The sequence below is a fragment of the Thunnus thynnus genome, chromosome 6 (assembly GCF_963924715.1).
Source record: "Thunnus thynnus chromosome 6, fThuThy2.1, whole genome shotgun sequence".
In the NCBI taxonomy this organism is placed as follows: domain Eukaryota; kingdom Metazoa; phylum Chordata; class Actinopteri; order Scombriformes; family Scombridae; genus Thunnus; species Thunnus thynnus.
This window is the reverse complement of record NC_089522.1, coordinates 29,838,159-29,853,654: the sequence shown is the minus strand read 5'-3', so window position 1 is coordinate 29,853,654 and position 15,496 is coordinate 29,838,159. Positions and strand designations below refer to the sequence as shown.

Genomic DNA, 15,496 nt, shown 5'->3' with positions numbered 1-15,496 from the left:
CATTTCTACATACATTAACTTCAAGTTTTGAAATTTTAACCATATTTATCTGACATCATAACAGTATATAAATAACGGAAAACCACAAAAAGCACAATATGTTCCCTTTAAAAATAATAAAGAATCTTAAAATCGACTCTATATTTCACTGGTAACCAGTGGAGGGAGGCCAGTATCGGGGAGATGTGGTCTCTCTTGGTACCAGTGAGGAGTCTCACTGCTGCATTTTGAACCAGCTGCAGGTGAGACTGAGAAGACTGACCGATTTCCACATAACAGGAGTTGCAGAAGTTGAGACCCGAGGTAAACAAAGCATGTAAAACGTTCTCCAGATGAGAAAGAAAATGTTTGAGGAGCATTTAAATAACATCTCTAACTGCAGAATACACCCCAAGACTGTTTCCAGTAACATCCTCTTAAAACAATGTTACTCTAAAGCTGAATTGGAAATTATTGTTATACATTGTGAGTTAAATAGTAGAAATACTGTGTTCACATTACAAAGTTTTGCCTGAGCCCGCTGCATGGGTACTCCCATGACTGATGTCAGTCTGAGTGACATTGTCAAAGGGTGTCGCACCAACTAAGTATAAAACCGCGCATGTACATCTAAACTTGATCATCATTATTATGTAATGGATGTAGCTAACACCTCAGAGAAAGCTTTAGACTAGCTGGTGAACATAGTGGAGCATTTAGCAGCTAAAGAAGCATGTACAACGTTCTCCAGATGAGAAAGAAAATGTTTGAGGAGCATTTAAATAACATCTCTAACTGCAGAATACACCCCAAGACTGTTTCCAGTAACATCTTCTTAAAACAATGTTACTCTAAAGCTGAATTGGTAGAGTGGGTTGTACACTAATCAGAAGATTGGTGGTTCAATTCCCGGCTCCTCCAGTCCGCATATCAATGTGTCCTTGGGCAAGATACTTAACCCTAAATTGCCCCTGATAGCTGTGTCATCAGTGTGTGAATGGATAGACTTCCTCTGATGGTCAGGTTGGGACCTTGCATTGTAGCCCCTGTACCTATTCAGTGTTTGAATGTGTGTGAATGTGATTTGTAGTGTAAAAGTGCTTTGAGTGATCGGAAGGCTAGAAAGGCGTTATAAAGGTACAGTCCATTTACCATTTAAAGGTTCTATATGTAAGAGTTATTAAGCAAATTACATTTTATTAATCATGCCAATGAGTGAACGGGTTGTCACTGAACTTAAAAAATGAGAACTTCCCTGACTTTGGTATATCAGCCTGTGGATTTTTGCCATTTTTTATTTAAAAATTACTGAACCGATTATTCGACTACTACTATTTTAAATTCTTATACCTAAATGAATAAATAAGTCATTTTTCTTGTTCTCCACAAGAGTCATGAGTGTCTTCTGATTTGTCACCTCTTTAATGAAATGTCTGATGAAGTTTAGGAAATGAAAACAACTCTTTTCATGTTAGAAAGAGATAAAAGAAAATAATTCTGAATAAAATGTGTCAGAGCGATGAATATACAAAAATAGTAACTTTTGCTTTTACTTCTGAACATGAACTCACTGTCATTTGAACAAACAATGCTGCTGCTGTTGTTTCTCTGCAGACTTCGCACCTTAGTGTGAAGTGTTCACATTATTGGACAGTTGAGTCACAAACTGACTGATAAAACAGGAAAGGTTCATGTGAGGGAGGTTACTGAGATGGGTGGAAAACTAAAACCAAAATCACCTTTTCTTTTAGTGACAGCAACTAATTTGACAATCAATTAGTTTAAGTAATTTTTTCTAGCAAAAATGCAGAACATTCATCATTTCCAGCTTCTTAATTATGAATATTTGCTGCTTTTCTTTGTCGTATGTGACAGTAAACTGAATATTTTGGGGTTTGAACTGTTGGTCGGACAAAATGAGACATTTGAGTCTTACGTCATAACATAAACATAATATAAACATAAAGTATATCATACCAAAAGTATGTTGAGCATATAGTAAATGGTGACATTCTCATACAAGTGACATGATCATACAAAAATTACAATATTTACATCACATTACAATAATTTTACATGTGTTGCCTAAGTGTATTGTGTGCACATTTGTATGTTCTCTAATTCATGGCAATACATTAATATATGCATAATGTTTATAGGTGTGTGTGCATGCATGCATGTAGTCTTTGAGTATGTACGGTGTATATGTTTGTCTATGTGTGTCTGTTGCTCTATCTGTGTGCACAAGTGCATGATCAGTGAGCAATGATCACAGGTTTGGTTTGGATTCAGACATCGCCCTCATCTGGCCAAATTAGATCATTACATCATGAAAACCAAACAAAACCTTTACTTTGATGAACTTTAAAGAAACAAAACTGCAATCATTTAAAACTGATAAAAGTTTAGCTCTTGTGTTATGTAGCAGGATGCTATCAGGCTCAGTGTGACTGTCAGCTCTGCCTATGATAGAACACCATATTATTGCTTAATTCAAGATTTGATTTGCTTCATCAAAATAAAGACTCCAGCAATGCACAATCAGTTTCACCAAACACATCCTGTTTCAATACACAAAGGAATAATCCCTATTCTTCACTAATGTCAATTTTTATTCTATAATTGTATTTTGTTTCTTATAAAACAAACACAGTAGAGCAAGAGTTGATTGTAGATACATTTGAATTTTTTTCACATTTCCAAATATAAAAAAACAAACAGAAACAAACTGGATGGAACAAAACATACTTGCTGCTAAGTTTTATCTAAGTCAGCTGAAAGAAATGGTGAGTAAACCCTTAAATGCTGATTAAGAGGTTATATTGAGGGAATAACAAGTACTGGTAATGACCTACTCTGATAATCGTATTTAACCACAGAAACTTTTGGAAAAACTCACCAACTCTAAATAAATAAAGAGAAATAGACAGTGAACATACTCACTGAGGAAGAAGAAGCAGATCAAAGCGTGGCAGACTTTCATGTTGAGGCTCTGATGGTTTAATTCGGCCTCTCTTCTTCACTGGCAAACCAGAAACTTCTCACTCCTGTAAATGATGGACTCCCTCCTCCAAACAAACAAACACACAGCTCTGCTCTCCTTCCTTCACCATCAGTCTCTCTTTCCACTGCATGGTCCGAGTCCATCTGCCATGCAAGGTTTTAGAGCTGCAATGATTCAAACTACAATAAAGTTGTAGTAGAGAAGGGGGACTGCACTAGAAGCTTTAAAAACAAATAATTTTAAAATCTATTTATGTTTCACTTGCCACCAGTAGAGGGAGGCCAGTATCAGGGAGATGTTGTCTCTCTTCTTGGTAGTCAGTGAGGAGTCTCGCTGCTGCATTTTGAACCAGCTGCAGGTGAGACCAAGAAGACTTACTGACTCCTACATAACGGGAGTTGCAGTCTGACCAGCACTTAAATAGCATCTCTAATTGCAGAATATATCCCAAGACTGTTTTTAAAAAAAAATTATTGTTACACATTGGGAGTTAAACCTTACAAACACTGTGTTCACGTTACTTGCTTTGCACCCCCAGTACTAATGACAGTCTGAATGTAGCCTAACTAGATGCACTAAACAGAAGCCCTTATAGAAACATCTGTTCTTACAGTTAGCATTGTTAAACCATGTTAATATATTTTTACTTATTTACCAGCAGTTTCTGCTGTTTGGTGTTGCCTTACAACATTTGAAAACATTTGAAAACCATTTTAACTGAAATATCCTGCTGTTCATTTAACCAAAATAATTTCAGTTCACCCAAACAAATAAAACACCACCTTTGACTCCTGGAATCTACTCATGCAGACAGTTTTATTATTATTTATTGGACAAAGTCTTCAGACCTGACATATCAGTTTTCTTTCTTAACTTTATTAATAACCAAGTATAACTGCTAGCTGATTATAGGTGCAGAAGGGAGTCAATGAGAAGAATTACGATGAACTGGAAGCAAAGAAATCACACAACATCACTGCAAGCTCGCATTGTTGGCAAACATTATGGAAGTAAGCAATCTACAACATTTTTTTTTTGTTTGTATCTGTTTTTCTATACATACAAAAGAGGGATCCCAGGAGCTACAGTAATGATCTTCTTCATAGACGTGTATCCACATCTAAAGACTGAACTTCCTGTTTCACCACATTGACAAAAATAATTTATCTTAAAACAAATAACTTACTTTAATATAATTTAATAATAGTATTTTATAATACTTTAATACTTAAACAAAATGATTTAAGATAGGCTTAGCTAAAAACAGAAGTAGCAAAAGTAACTCTCAACCTGAAGCAAACTGTCAGTATGAATGACACTGATACTCATCCAAACCACCGTCTGTTCACCTGTTGGTCACTGAGGGAGTAAACAGGGTGTCACTACTGCTGAGAGAAATTAACATTTGAGTACAAAGACTCTGAAACATCTTTGGCATCAGTTCGTGTTTCAGTGTGTATGCAAGGCACAGAGTAGATAACATTATCAGCATGACCACGGGGGGCGCTGCTGTATGAGGCGGCAGCACCGCTGGAAAGATCTACCTGAGTGTAGACGAGTTCACTTGAGCTGTCTTCAGTCTGGAAGAAAACAAAGAGCTCAAGGTTTATAACTTATTGACTGTTTTAGTCTTAATAGCAACTTAAGCTTTTATTTTAGTTTGTAATCGAATGACATTTTCTTTTCTTTAAATATACATAACCAACAGAGCTCCAAAGTTCCAAAAGATTACTTTTTTTTTACTATCTTGAGTGCGCAAATTACCATCTAGTGCTAATGTCACTTTTGTCAGTTGTTTGGAACAAGAAAATCTAAATTTCGGGACTGAAGGTGATGCAGCTGAGGTGGGACGAGCAGAGAGCAACCACCAAAGACAGTTATTGGCTGAGATGCCTGTCAATCATTCAAACATTGCCCAAAACAGGCTCCTCTTTATCTTAAAAGTGAGAAGCTGCTGCCTACAGTATATGTTTTCTATTGGACTTTGCTAATAAAAAGAGAGAGAGAAAAGATAAAAGGTTTGATAAGAGATTTGTTCTGGTTCGATCGATCTGGTTATTTTTGCCAACCGTGAACAGGATCCAAAATGGAATCAGCTATCAGAACCCATCTCTAAGTACGAAGTAGGAAGCCATCCCTGGCACAGGAGTCGGGTGTAGTTATCGGATTTGCTGCTAGGTACTGTATGCCTTCAGTTTGGTAAAACTGAAACTGGGGCTGAAAGGGAGAAGATTCACTTTAGAGTTTCTTCTCGTTCCTACAGTTGGATGTTTGAGCTTCACTGTGCAGAATCATGTATATGCAGAGTTTGACACTAGAAGGATGTTTCCACATTCATCTGCTGAACGTGGAAAGTTTCTCTGTGCTCATTGAAAATCTGATTTTAAGGGGCGGGCCTACAAGCAGGATTTGTGACATTACAACTAGTTTGGATGCCATTTTAAGGATTTTAACATGGTAATCACACTTTTTTGTGGAAAGTTCATATCGGACACAATACTCTGCTCTGTTCCAAGCAGAGTATTTTTGTATGTCTTAATATCTGTCTGGAGGGGATCTTTAAGGAATATCTCAGTGTGTAGCAGTGATAGAAGAATTATTCAGATCCTTTATAAAATGTATAAATCTCTCCATGGTCTTGCTCCTACATATACCTCAGAACTTCTCATCCCTTACAGCACCACTAGACCCCTTAGATCCTCCCATCGCATGTTGGCTGTGACGTGTTCATGGGGAAAAAAAGGCCGGGAACAGGTCTTTTTCTGTTGCAGCTCCTCAGCTCTGGAAAAGCCTGCTGGAGGCCGTTAGACAGGCTGAGTCTGTTGATGCTTTTAAAATGAACCTTAAGAATCACTTTTATTCACCGGCTTTTAATTGTGTTTAATCTGATTTTATTTCTATCTGATTTATTTGGGTTTAAATTTGCATTTAAACTTGTTTCTATTTTAATCTTGCTCTATTTTTCACAATCATCTGTTATACACATATATGTCCTTATATTTGTATGTGTAGATATTTGTCTTTGTGAAGCACTTTGGTGCAAAACCTGTTTGCTTTTTAAAGTGCTATAAACTTGAAACTTTACTTGAGTAAAAGTACCACAATATAAAAATACTCCATTACAAGTAAAGGTCCTGCATGAAAAATCCTACTTTAGTAAAAGTACATAAGAAGTTAAAGTACTGCAGTAAAAGTAGTGGTTTGGTCCCTCTGACTGATATATTATTATATATGACATCATTAGATTATTAATAGTGAAGCATCAGTGTTAGAGCAGCATGTTACTGTTGTAGCTGCTGGATGTGGAGCTAGTTTACACTACTTTATATACAGTTAGCTAGTTCGGTCCAGTGGTTCCCAACCTAGGGGTCGTGCCCTCCAAAGGGTCACCAGATAAATCTGAGGGGTCGTGAGATGATTAATGGGAGAGGAAAGAAGAAATAACAAAGTTCTGATACACAAATCTGTTTGGACTTTTTCTCTAACCTTTGATTTTTGGTGAAATATTGGATCACTTGAAAATTTATTGAAATGAAAGCATGTGAGAAGTTTAGAGGGAAAAATCACTATTTGGTGGAGCTGTTAACAACTCATAGACATGTGAAATGTGACCCCGACTACACACTGCTTTTTGTAAGACGTCAGAAATTAAAAAGGTTGGAAACCACTGGTTTCATCTTTAACAATGTGTTGTATTTTAAAAGCTTGTTATATTATCCATTGTGTCAAATCTTCATCTGAAAAGTAACTAAAGCTGTCAAATAAATGTAGAGGAGAAGCTGCCAATTGAAGCAGAGCAGAGTTAGCAGGTAGTGAATGTTCTCTTAAAGCTACAGCTTGTCAGTAAAAAAATGCTACAGCATCTCAAGACCCAAGCTAAGTCCCTGTGTCTTGCTTGTCAACTGCTGAGTAAAGTGAAGATTAACATTGATGTGTAGCTACAACTTCGACCCTGAAGAAGAAAACAAAGTCTCCCCTGTGTTTCCCGACCATGATGTGGATGCTGATGCAGGAATGGTTAACACTACTGTTTTCTAACCACAAAGCTAAAATGCTGTGATAGTTTTTTCTTACTTTGTTCAGAGGACGGGATGCTGTGGCAGTGACAAAGCTGTAGTCATCTGAGGTTTGGACTCCATTTGGTTTGGTGAATTTGGCAGAGTAAGTTGAAGAGATTTCCACAGGAGGAGATCTGATCTGTCTGCCGTTCTCTCCAATCTCCTCGTATACTCGGTTGGCCTGCAGCAGAAGAAGAAGAGGAGGGGTTTGGTTTGTATTAATATCAGCTGGTTTCATAAACACTATCAATGCTGAGATCTCACAAATTTACTCAAACTCACCTCTGTGACATTAGCATGTTCTGTTTCCACAGGAGGTTCTGAAAAACAAAATTAAGATTCAAGATTAAGTAAACTGTTAAAACATCTGTCAAAGAGACACTTAAGTCCTTTCTGACCAAAATGTTCCAAACTACTGTTGCCCATTCCTGTTTGAGCATCTGAAGAACTCTGATGACAGGTTTAAAAACAACAGTAGTTTTCAGTAGTAATATTCACACATAAAGACACAGTCATCGCTTTGTTCTGTGTCTTTCCTGTTGTATGATTCTGATGTTTGAGTTGAATGTAATGAATGAATGAAAAGGAGATTGAAAACTGAAAACTGTATATTGTGTTTGTTTTTCAGTTATTTGCTCATTTTAGCCACTAGTCCATAACTAACAGATAATTTTTATAGTTAGCTAAAGCTTGCTAACCCAAACTTTAAAGGTGTGTTCAGCAGAAATGTGAAGCAAATTTGCTTCTGGCTTTATTTATATGAATTTGGCAGTTGGACAGTTTGTGGTAAATGAACACACAAACTGCACAACTTAGACAATAACCAACATGGACTGCTCCAAACTTATCAGCAACTCAAAATCAATTTTCCTTTTGTCTTTGTTCACTCACAAAGTCCAACAGTTTCAGGAAATGTGCATTTTAACTTAAAGTTTTTACTTAAGTTGAAAAATCTAAGTCCAACAGATTCGTTTGTTTACCTGCATCTTATAAAGGTAGTATTTAACTTTGTGATTAATCTGTGTGATAGTTTTAAACACTTGAACTGTGACAACATTTAATCTAAAATGAAACCAGCAGTGATGACATGTAATATAACTTTCCCCTGTAGATTAATATCATGTTGTCATATCTCTGTGTCATCACAGAAGTCTGGAGAATATCTTGGTGAAAACAGACAAAACAAGATTTAGAAATGTTGAAGCTGCCATAACATTAACTGTTTTTTAACACCTGCTGACAGAAGAGGTACAAGAGTTGGTTTATGGTGTCATAAAAGTCCTGCTGAACATAATTTGGTCAGTTTTGAACTCTTTTGAAGGCACACTGTGTTTCTGCCTGGATCATTATGCATTCATTTACCTAGTTGTTACCTAGTAAATAAACTGTACCTTTGAAAAGTTTGTCTTGAAACAATACACTGAAAATGGACCAGCTGAGTACAAACTGCACATAGTTTGTGAGAATATTTGTTTCACATGTGAAAGCTCGTAGTAGTTTCAAATGTTTACCTTTGGGTTTAGAGGCTCTTTTCTTGCAGTACATCAGCACAGCCACAGAGAACAGGAGCAGCATGACGACCAGAGTCAGACAAACATACAGCAGCACATCTGTTGTAGTTTGAACAGTAGAACAGGTTTATGGTCTACACTGATGCTTGTTGTTCAGTTTTACATTGCATATAAAATACCAGTCAAAAGTTTGGGCACACCTCCTCATTCAAGAGTTTTTATTTATTTCTATTATTTTCTACATTGTAGAACAATACTTGAAACATCAAAACTATGAAATAACACATATGGAATTATGTAGTAAACAAAGAAAGTGTAATCAAAGAAAAGTAAGTTTTAAAGTTTAGATTCCTCAAAAAAGCCACCTTTTTTGTTTGCTACATAATTCAATGTGTGTTATTTCATAGTTATTTCAGTATTCTACAATGTAGAAAATAGTAAAAAAAAAAAAAAAAGAAAAAAACCTTGAATGAGTAGGTACTTTTGACTTGTACTGTTGTATCTGGGAACATGTAGAAATGGACTCTGAACTAATAGCAACACCTTCAATATTACCAACTGAGCTTTTACTACTGACATTATAACAACACTGAAATAAAAAAAAGTAACATGCAAATAAACAAATTCATGTACTTGCACATGTAACATTAAACTTAGTCACAGAAATCTTTCTGATTGGTTGGCAGGTGTTGGTTAAAGAGTATGTACACCCTCAACTTCTGTCTGGCTGCTTCAAGCCAGAATATTTAAAAATGTGATGCAGAGAGTGAAGTGGAGGCTTGGCAATGTGGTACGTGCAGGGGGACAAGAGACAGATTTATACACTGACCATCACACTGGCCTAGACATACTAGGCTGGTTTAGCAGCTTTGGAGGGTTTTGTTTTTGCTGGAAAAAATCATCTGTAACTGATCTAGGAGAGTCCTCTGTCTCTGTGAGTAAAAGTAAACTTCCAAAGGTAAATGTACCTGAACGCCCAGCTGGTGTCTCAGTTTGCTGCTCTTCAGACTGGTTGGTGGTTTCAGTGGAGCTTCTTCTGAAACTCTGTGTTGTTGCTGGTGTGGAGGCTGATTGAATTGATGTTAAAGAAGGTCTGAGAGTTAAGTTTGGTTTTGAAGTGGATGGAGCTGTGAACAACAAAAAAGAAACAAGAACACACTGATACAAAAGAAATCCTGATGAGAGAAATAAAATCCTCCTTTAGTTGATCAGCTGCTTAAACACTCATGGCGACATTTAAATGAAATAGTCAGTTTATTATTTTTATTACTAAAAACACTAATGCAGTAAATGGACACTTACTGTATCAATCTATCCAGTGATTTGTTAGACCAAATATCAGGTTATTAAAATATCAGCTACATTCAGAAAAATGTGAAAACTTTCCTCTGACCTCCAGAAACATGAAACATTTTCATGACTTTCAGTAGAAACTCACCATCTATGACGTTGATCTTAAACTCCCTGTATTTGTCAAACCGGAAAGGTATGTCCAAACCACACCAGTAATATCCGGAGTCAGATTTGGTCAACTGTGTGATGGTCACATCCAGACGACTTCCTGCAGATGTGTTTTTATATTCCATGATGTATCTGCCACTTTGAGCTCTGACATTATACATTTCAACAGGAATGTCTTTCTCCTTACATCCGTCCTTAAAGAAGTACATCCTTCTTCCAGTCTTCTTAAAGGAACATTCAACTGTGATATTTTGTCCTTCAGTTCCTGTAAAACTGTGGATTTCTGCATTGATGAGACCAATGTTTCCATCCTGCAGTGCTGTTGAAAAAAAAAAATCAATAGTCAAAAATTCACATTTACACTGATCCACAGAGTCATGCTGGGAGCTGCCCAGTTCAACCAGTCTGTGATTTTACTTGATTTAATGTCTGTCAGGAAGGACTCGATGGATGCAACAAAAATTCTCACATATTTCCAATGACTTGATTTGATTCCATTTTAATGTTTTTAAATTACATCTTTGTCCTCATTAATTTGTTTTCTTTTAGCTACTGTCTTTTATTACCTCGGTGTCTTTTTATGAAGTTTTGTGTTTCTTTTACATTTTGTCTTGATGCTTTTTTATGTTTTATGTGAAACACTTTAAATTGCCTTGTTGTTGAAATGTACTATACAAATAAACTTGCCTTGCTTGTATAATCACTTTCCTTCTATTTCAGTAAAAAAGGACTGATCTACATAAGAACATAATAAGTTTCACCTACAGAACAGAGACAAAGTAAACAAACTGCTGTAGCTACAAGTCATGGACAGACAGTGTGTCGCTAACAAGGATTTTGAAGAACAATAATGAAACCAGCATCTAACAGTCTGAAGTGATATTTTCAGCTGTGTTAACATGCTGTTCAATGTGCTGCAGTTTATCAGCTAATTACCTATCTATCCTGCTAACTCACTTTTCTCCAGTGAATGTTTGTTTGGTGGCTCGTTCAACAAGCTAAGGTACAAAACAAGACGTGTCTTCATGCTTGTAAGTTAGATAAGAAGGAGACTTAATGTGGGTTGTTGCTTGAGTCTGTGGCTCAGCAGTTGACTGCTGTTAATTGCATGTCAAATGTTCACGTTAATGGAAACTTTAAAGAATCACAAACTATCATATGATGTCAAAATTAAAGAAGTACAAAGAACCACATAGAATATAAATTGGTAAATTATTTTTTGTTTAACAACCAGGGTTTTTCCACATGACAAAACAGTTGTATTCACACACTGTGTTCTTGAAATGAAATCTATTTACTTCGGCTGCTACTCATATGTTTCTCTGGTTTTGTAAGAAGTAATATTTTTTTGCAGAATGTACCAGGAAGGTAGTTTGTAATGCAGTTAAGCTAAAACAGTCAGGCTGAAGCAACAGAGCACACATTTTATTATGAGTATGTTAAATAAAATACAACAAAAAGGAACTGAATTTTGTTTTGTATAAAACACAGTTAGAACAAAAGTTGATTTTAGATAAATGTGAATATTTTTTAAAAAGGATGATTTCTGGGTGTGTCCTGGTAGCTCACTGACCAAGACACATGCTACATAACCACAATGTCCGCGGTTTGATTCTGGCGGCGCCTTGTCACCTCCTAGTCTCTTTCTCTCCCCCTTGTTTCCTGTCTACTCTCTACTGTTGCTGTAATAAACTCTTACAATGACAGACAGTAAACTGAACTGAACAAAACTCATTTGCATGCAAAAATTAAAAAAAAGTCAGTTACTGAAAATTCTCAGTGAGTAAACCCTTCAATGTTACTGATTAAAGGATAATTTTGAGGAAGTAACAAGTACTGGTAACGACTTACATTTTAAAGTGACTCTGATCATCATGTTTAATCACAGAAACATGAGAAACTGCTCATTTATCACCCACCAACTCTAAATAAATAAAGAATATAACAAAATAAGGAGAAACAGAAATAGAAAGTGAATGTACTCACTGAGGAAGAAGAAGCAGATCAAAGTGTGACAAACTTTCATGTTGAGGCTCTGATGGTTTAATTCAGCCTCTCTTCCTTCTTCACTGGCAAACCAGGAACTTCTCACTTCTTTAAATGATGGAGTCCCTCCCCCAAACACACACACACACACACACACACACACACACACACACACACACACACAGCTCTACTCTCCTCACCATCAGTTTCTCTTTCTACTGCAGGTCTGAGTTGACCTGCAAATACATGCAAGATTTTAGAGCTGCAACGATTAGTGCAACTATTTTCATCATAAAATAATAATTTTAGTCATTTTGTTCAGCAGAAATGACAAATGTGCTGGTTGCAGCTTCTAAAATGTGAGGATTTGATGCTTTTCTGTGTCATACATGATGGTAAACTCAATTTCTTTGGATTTTGGACAGTTGATCAGACAAAACGAGACATTTTAACATATCACCATGGGATCCTAAAAATTATAACACACATTTCTCACTATTTTCTGACATTTTATAGACAAAATGAGAAAATAATATAAAGATTAATTGTTAATGAAATTCATTTTTAGTTGCAGCCCTACAAGGTTTAGGGAAGGCAGCACACTCATAACTCTGATGCACTTTGCAGAAACATTGAGTAGATTGTTGCTACTTTCTCATATATTTTTATGTCATCAGTTAGTGGAGGTTTTCTCTCTGCATGTGGCATGAGTCAGATTCACAATGAAAATGTTTTGATGTTTTCCACTGACACAAGCCACAAGTCTGAGAGCATGAGTTGGTTTGAATCCCTTTAAATCTCATAACTTGACAGACTGCATTATAAGCTCTGAGATGAAGCACAGAGTTTTCATGCAAGACTGCAGGAAGTTACTGCTACAGGTCAACAAAAACACTAACTGCCATGAAACCACAGCATGTCGTTTTCACTGTTTGCCATTTTTGATTTAAAAGTTGCTGAACCGATTATTCCACTACTACAATTTTAAATTCTTATACCTAAATGACCAAATGTTATTTTTCATGTCCTCCAGAAGACGCATGAGTGTCTTCTGATCTGCTACCTCTTTAATTAAATGTCTGACGCAGTATAGGAAACAAAAACTACTCTGTTGTTAGAAAGATATAAAAGAAGTAACGCTGGCTGAAATGTGTGAGAGCGATGAATGTGTGAAAATAGTAACTTCTGCTTTCACATGTGAACATGAACTTACTGTCACTTGAACAAACAATGCTGCTGCTGTTTCTCTGCAGACTTCAGAGGTGTGATGTCTGACCTCCTCTCAGGAAGTTCAGACCTCAGTGTGAAGTGTTCACATTACTGGACAGTTGAGTCACAAACTGACTGATAAAACAGCATAATGTTTATAGGTGTGTGTGTCTGTGTGCATGCATGTAGTCTTTATGAGAATGTACAGTATGTATGTTTGTCTATGTGTGTCTGTTCCTCTATCTGTGTGTACATGTCCGTGTGCATGTGAGTGTGCACAAGTACATGATCAGTGATCGCAGTTTGGTTTTGTTTCAGCTAGTGTTTCAGACGTCGCCCTCATGTGGCCAAATTAGATCATTACATCATGAAAACCAAACCAAACCTTTACTTTTATGAACTTTCAGGGAACAAAACTACAATAATTCAAAAATGACCAAAGTTTGTTTTAATTTCACATGTCTGCAGGAGTGTGGAGGTCCAATCAGAGTGCAGAGACTGAGAGGAGGCTGAACCAATCAGAGGAGGGGGACAGCTCTGTGTAGAAACAATAAACATCAGCTTGTTATTGCTGTTAAATAATGTTTGGTGAAGGTTTGATGCCCTGAAAGAACATCTGAAAGAGTTCATTCTACAATCTAAATGCTAAAGCTCAAATTTATATTTCTCAAACTCAACATGGAGATAAAATTCACAAACAGCTTTTACAATACATTTGTTAGTGTTGGGTTTCAATAATGAGAAACATCATAAATACCAACTGAAATCACATTTAATTATCCCTGTTTGCGGTCAAAAATAATGGCAACATGTTTATTAAAATATATTGTTAGTAGTTTTGTATTATTAGAATGAGGAAAAAAGGAGGAAATATCAGAAATGCTCCTTTTTGCTCAGTCAGCTTGGGGTCGTGTCAGTGTTTGATTGACATTAGCTGGCAGTCTACTGGTGGTCATAAAGAACATAAAGTATTTTGGACTGTTGATTGGACAAAACAAGACATTTGAAGACGTCACCAGTGAATCTTAGAGATTATAACAAGGCCCACAAGATTTTGTTCTAATAATTACTTTTGTATAGAAAACATCTTCCACCATCCAACTGTTCACTCATTCAATCCACCCTTGACTACAAAACGGCTAAATTATGCAACAGCAACGGTTGAATGCAATGCACAAGTCCAGTTTGATGAAATATATAAAAGTGATAAAGTGATAAGTGAAAGTGGATTAAAAGGACGGATATGAAATGTAAAGTCAAGTTTGATAACAGTACAGTTCAGCTATTTAGTTGAGCAGCAGCTTCTGGAAAGAAGGCACACAAGTGTTTTGGAGTGCGTTTCCCGAGTCCTCATGTGTCTTGTGACCAGGACTGTGACTCCACAGGCGACAAGAATATTGAAATAGTCCAGTGATTAAATATGTACCACATCAGATGTTCTGTGAGCCAATGCCACCATGATCACTTTAGTTTTTTTTTAAGCAGTTTGCTGAAACGTTGATCTTCATTTGCTGAAATAAATTATTTATGAGTTTGTTGCTTTCCCACATCTTTTTATGTCTACCTGTGAGCCAGCACTGCACAAGAAAAGGTGCGCAGGAGTTGTTCAATTTCACCTAAAGTCATTTAGTTTCCAGACCTTGGTTTAGAATTTATTTATTAGCATCCGTGACACCACATTGTTTTATAAATTAAGCATGCGCATTTAGTTTACATAGTTTTTAACTATTACTAGTTTGTTTAAGTTATATTAATTCATTGACTTACCTGACTGTCAAGGTCTCTTCCTGGTCTGGCAAAAGTTGTGGCTGCAGGTGGAGCCTGGTTATATGGAGAGGCCCAAGCCAAGGACCATACCAAGAGCTCTGAAAGCTTGGGGGGGGATCAGGGTTTCTTTGTGTTGAGTTTTGATTATTGTCTATGTTGTCTTGCCCTGTGTGAATATTAGTTTGATCAGCCAGTATATATGTTTCCCTCATGTCTCCTTCTGTTAGGTCTGTTATACCCTTTTACACCAAAATTAGCACATATATGTAGGTTTTTTAAATGTGGGTAAACCTACTAAGAATAGGCTGTTGACTCCTTTCCCATTGCTGGTAGACAAGTGAAAGAAAGGGGGCAAAAATTAGTGTGTCCACCCAGGTATCATGCTTCCATCACTGCTGATCGCAGCTGGAGCCAATAAATACCCGTGACTACTGTAGAGTCATTTGACTCGGGAATGGATGCTGATTGTACCTTTTCCCACTGAAGACAAAAGCCAGATATTAGTGGGTGTTAGTGGGTTT

At 36.6% G+C, this 15,496-nt stretch overlaps 1 protein-coding gene across 3 annotated transcripts in view; it reads right to left on the bottom strand.

Annotated features, from left to right (window-relative positions):
* Positions 1-2,764: 2,764 nt before the first annotated feature.
* Positions 2,765-15,496, bottom strand: part of LOC137185077 (trem-like transcript 4 protein) — a 53,671-nt gene continuing 40,939 nt past the window's right edge. Inside the window, exons 4-7 of one of the 3 annotated variants that reach the window (XM_067593307.1) lie at positions 8,553-8,651; positions 7,324-7,361; positions 7,058-7,222; positions 2,765-4,563 (exon numbers count right to left, since the gene is read on the bottom strand). In XM_067593307.1, the coding sequence (XP_067449408.1) occupies positions 4,366-4,563; positions 7,058-7,222; positions 7,324-7,361; positions 8,553-8,651 (500 nt within the window). In that variant the 3' untranslated portion in view covers positions 2,765-4,365. Of the gene's footprint in view, positions 4,564-7,057; positions 7,223-7,323; positions 7,362-8,552; positions 8,652-13,663; positions 13,746-15,496 lie in introns of those variants that run through there. The other 2 variants (XR_010928744.1, XR_010928746.1) reach the window with 2 other exon arrangements.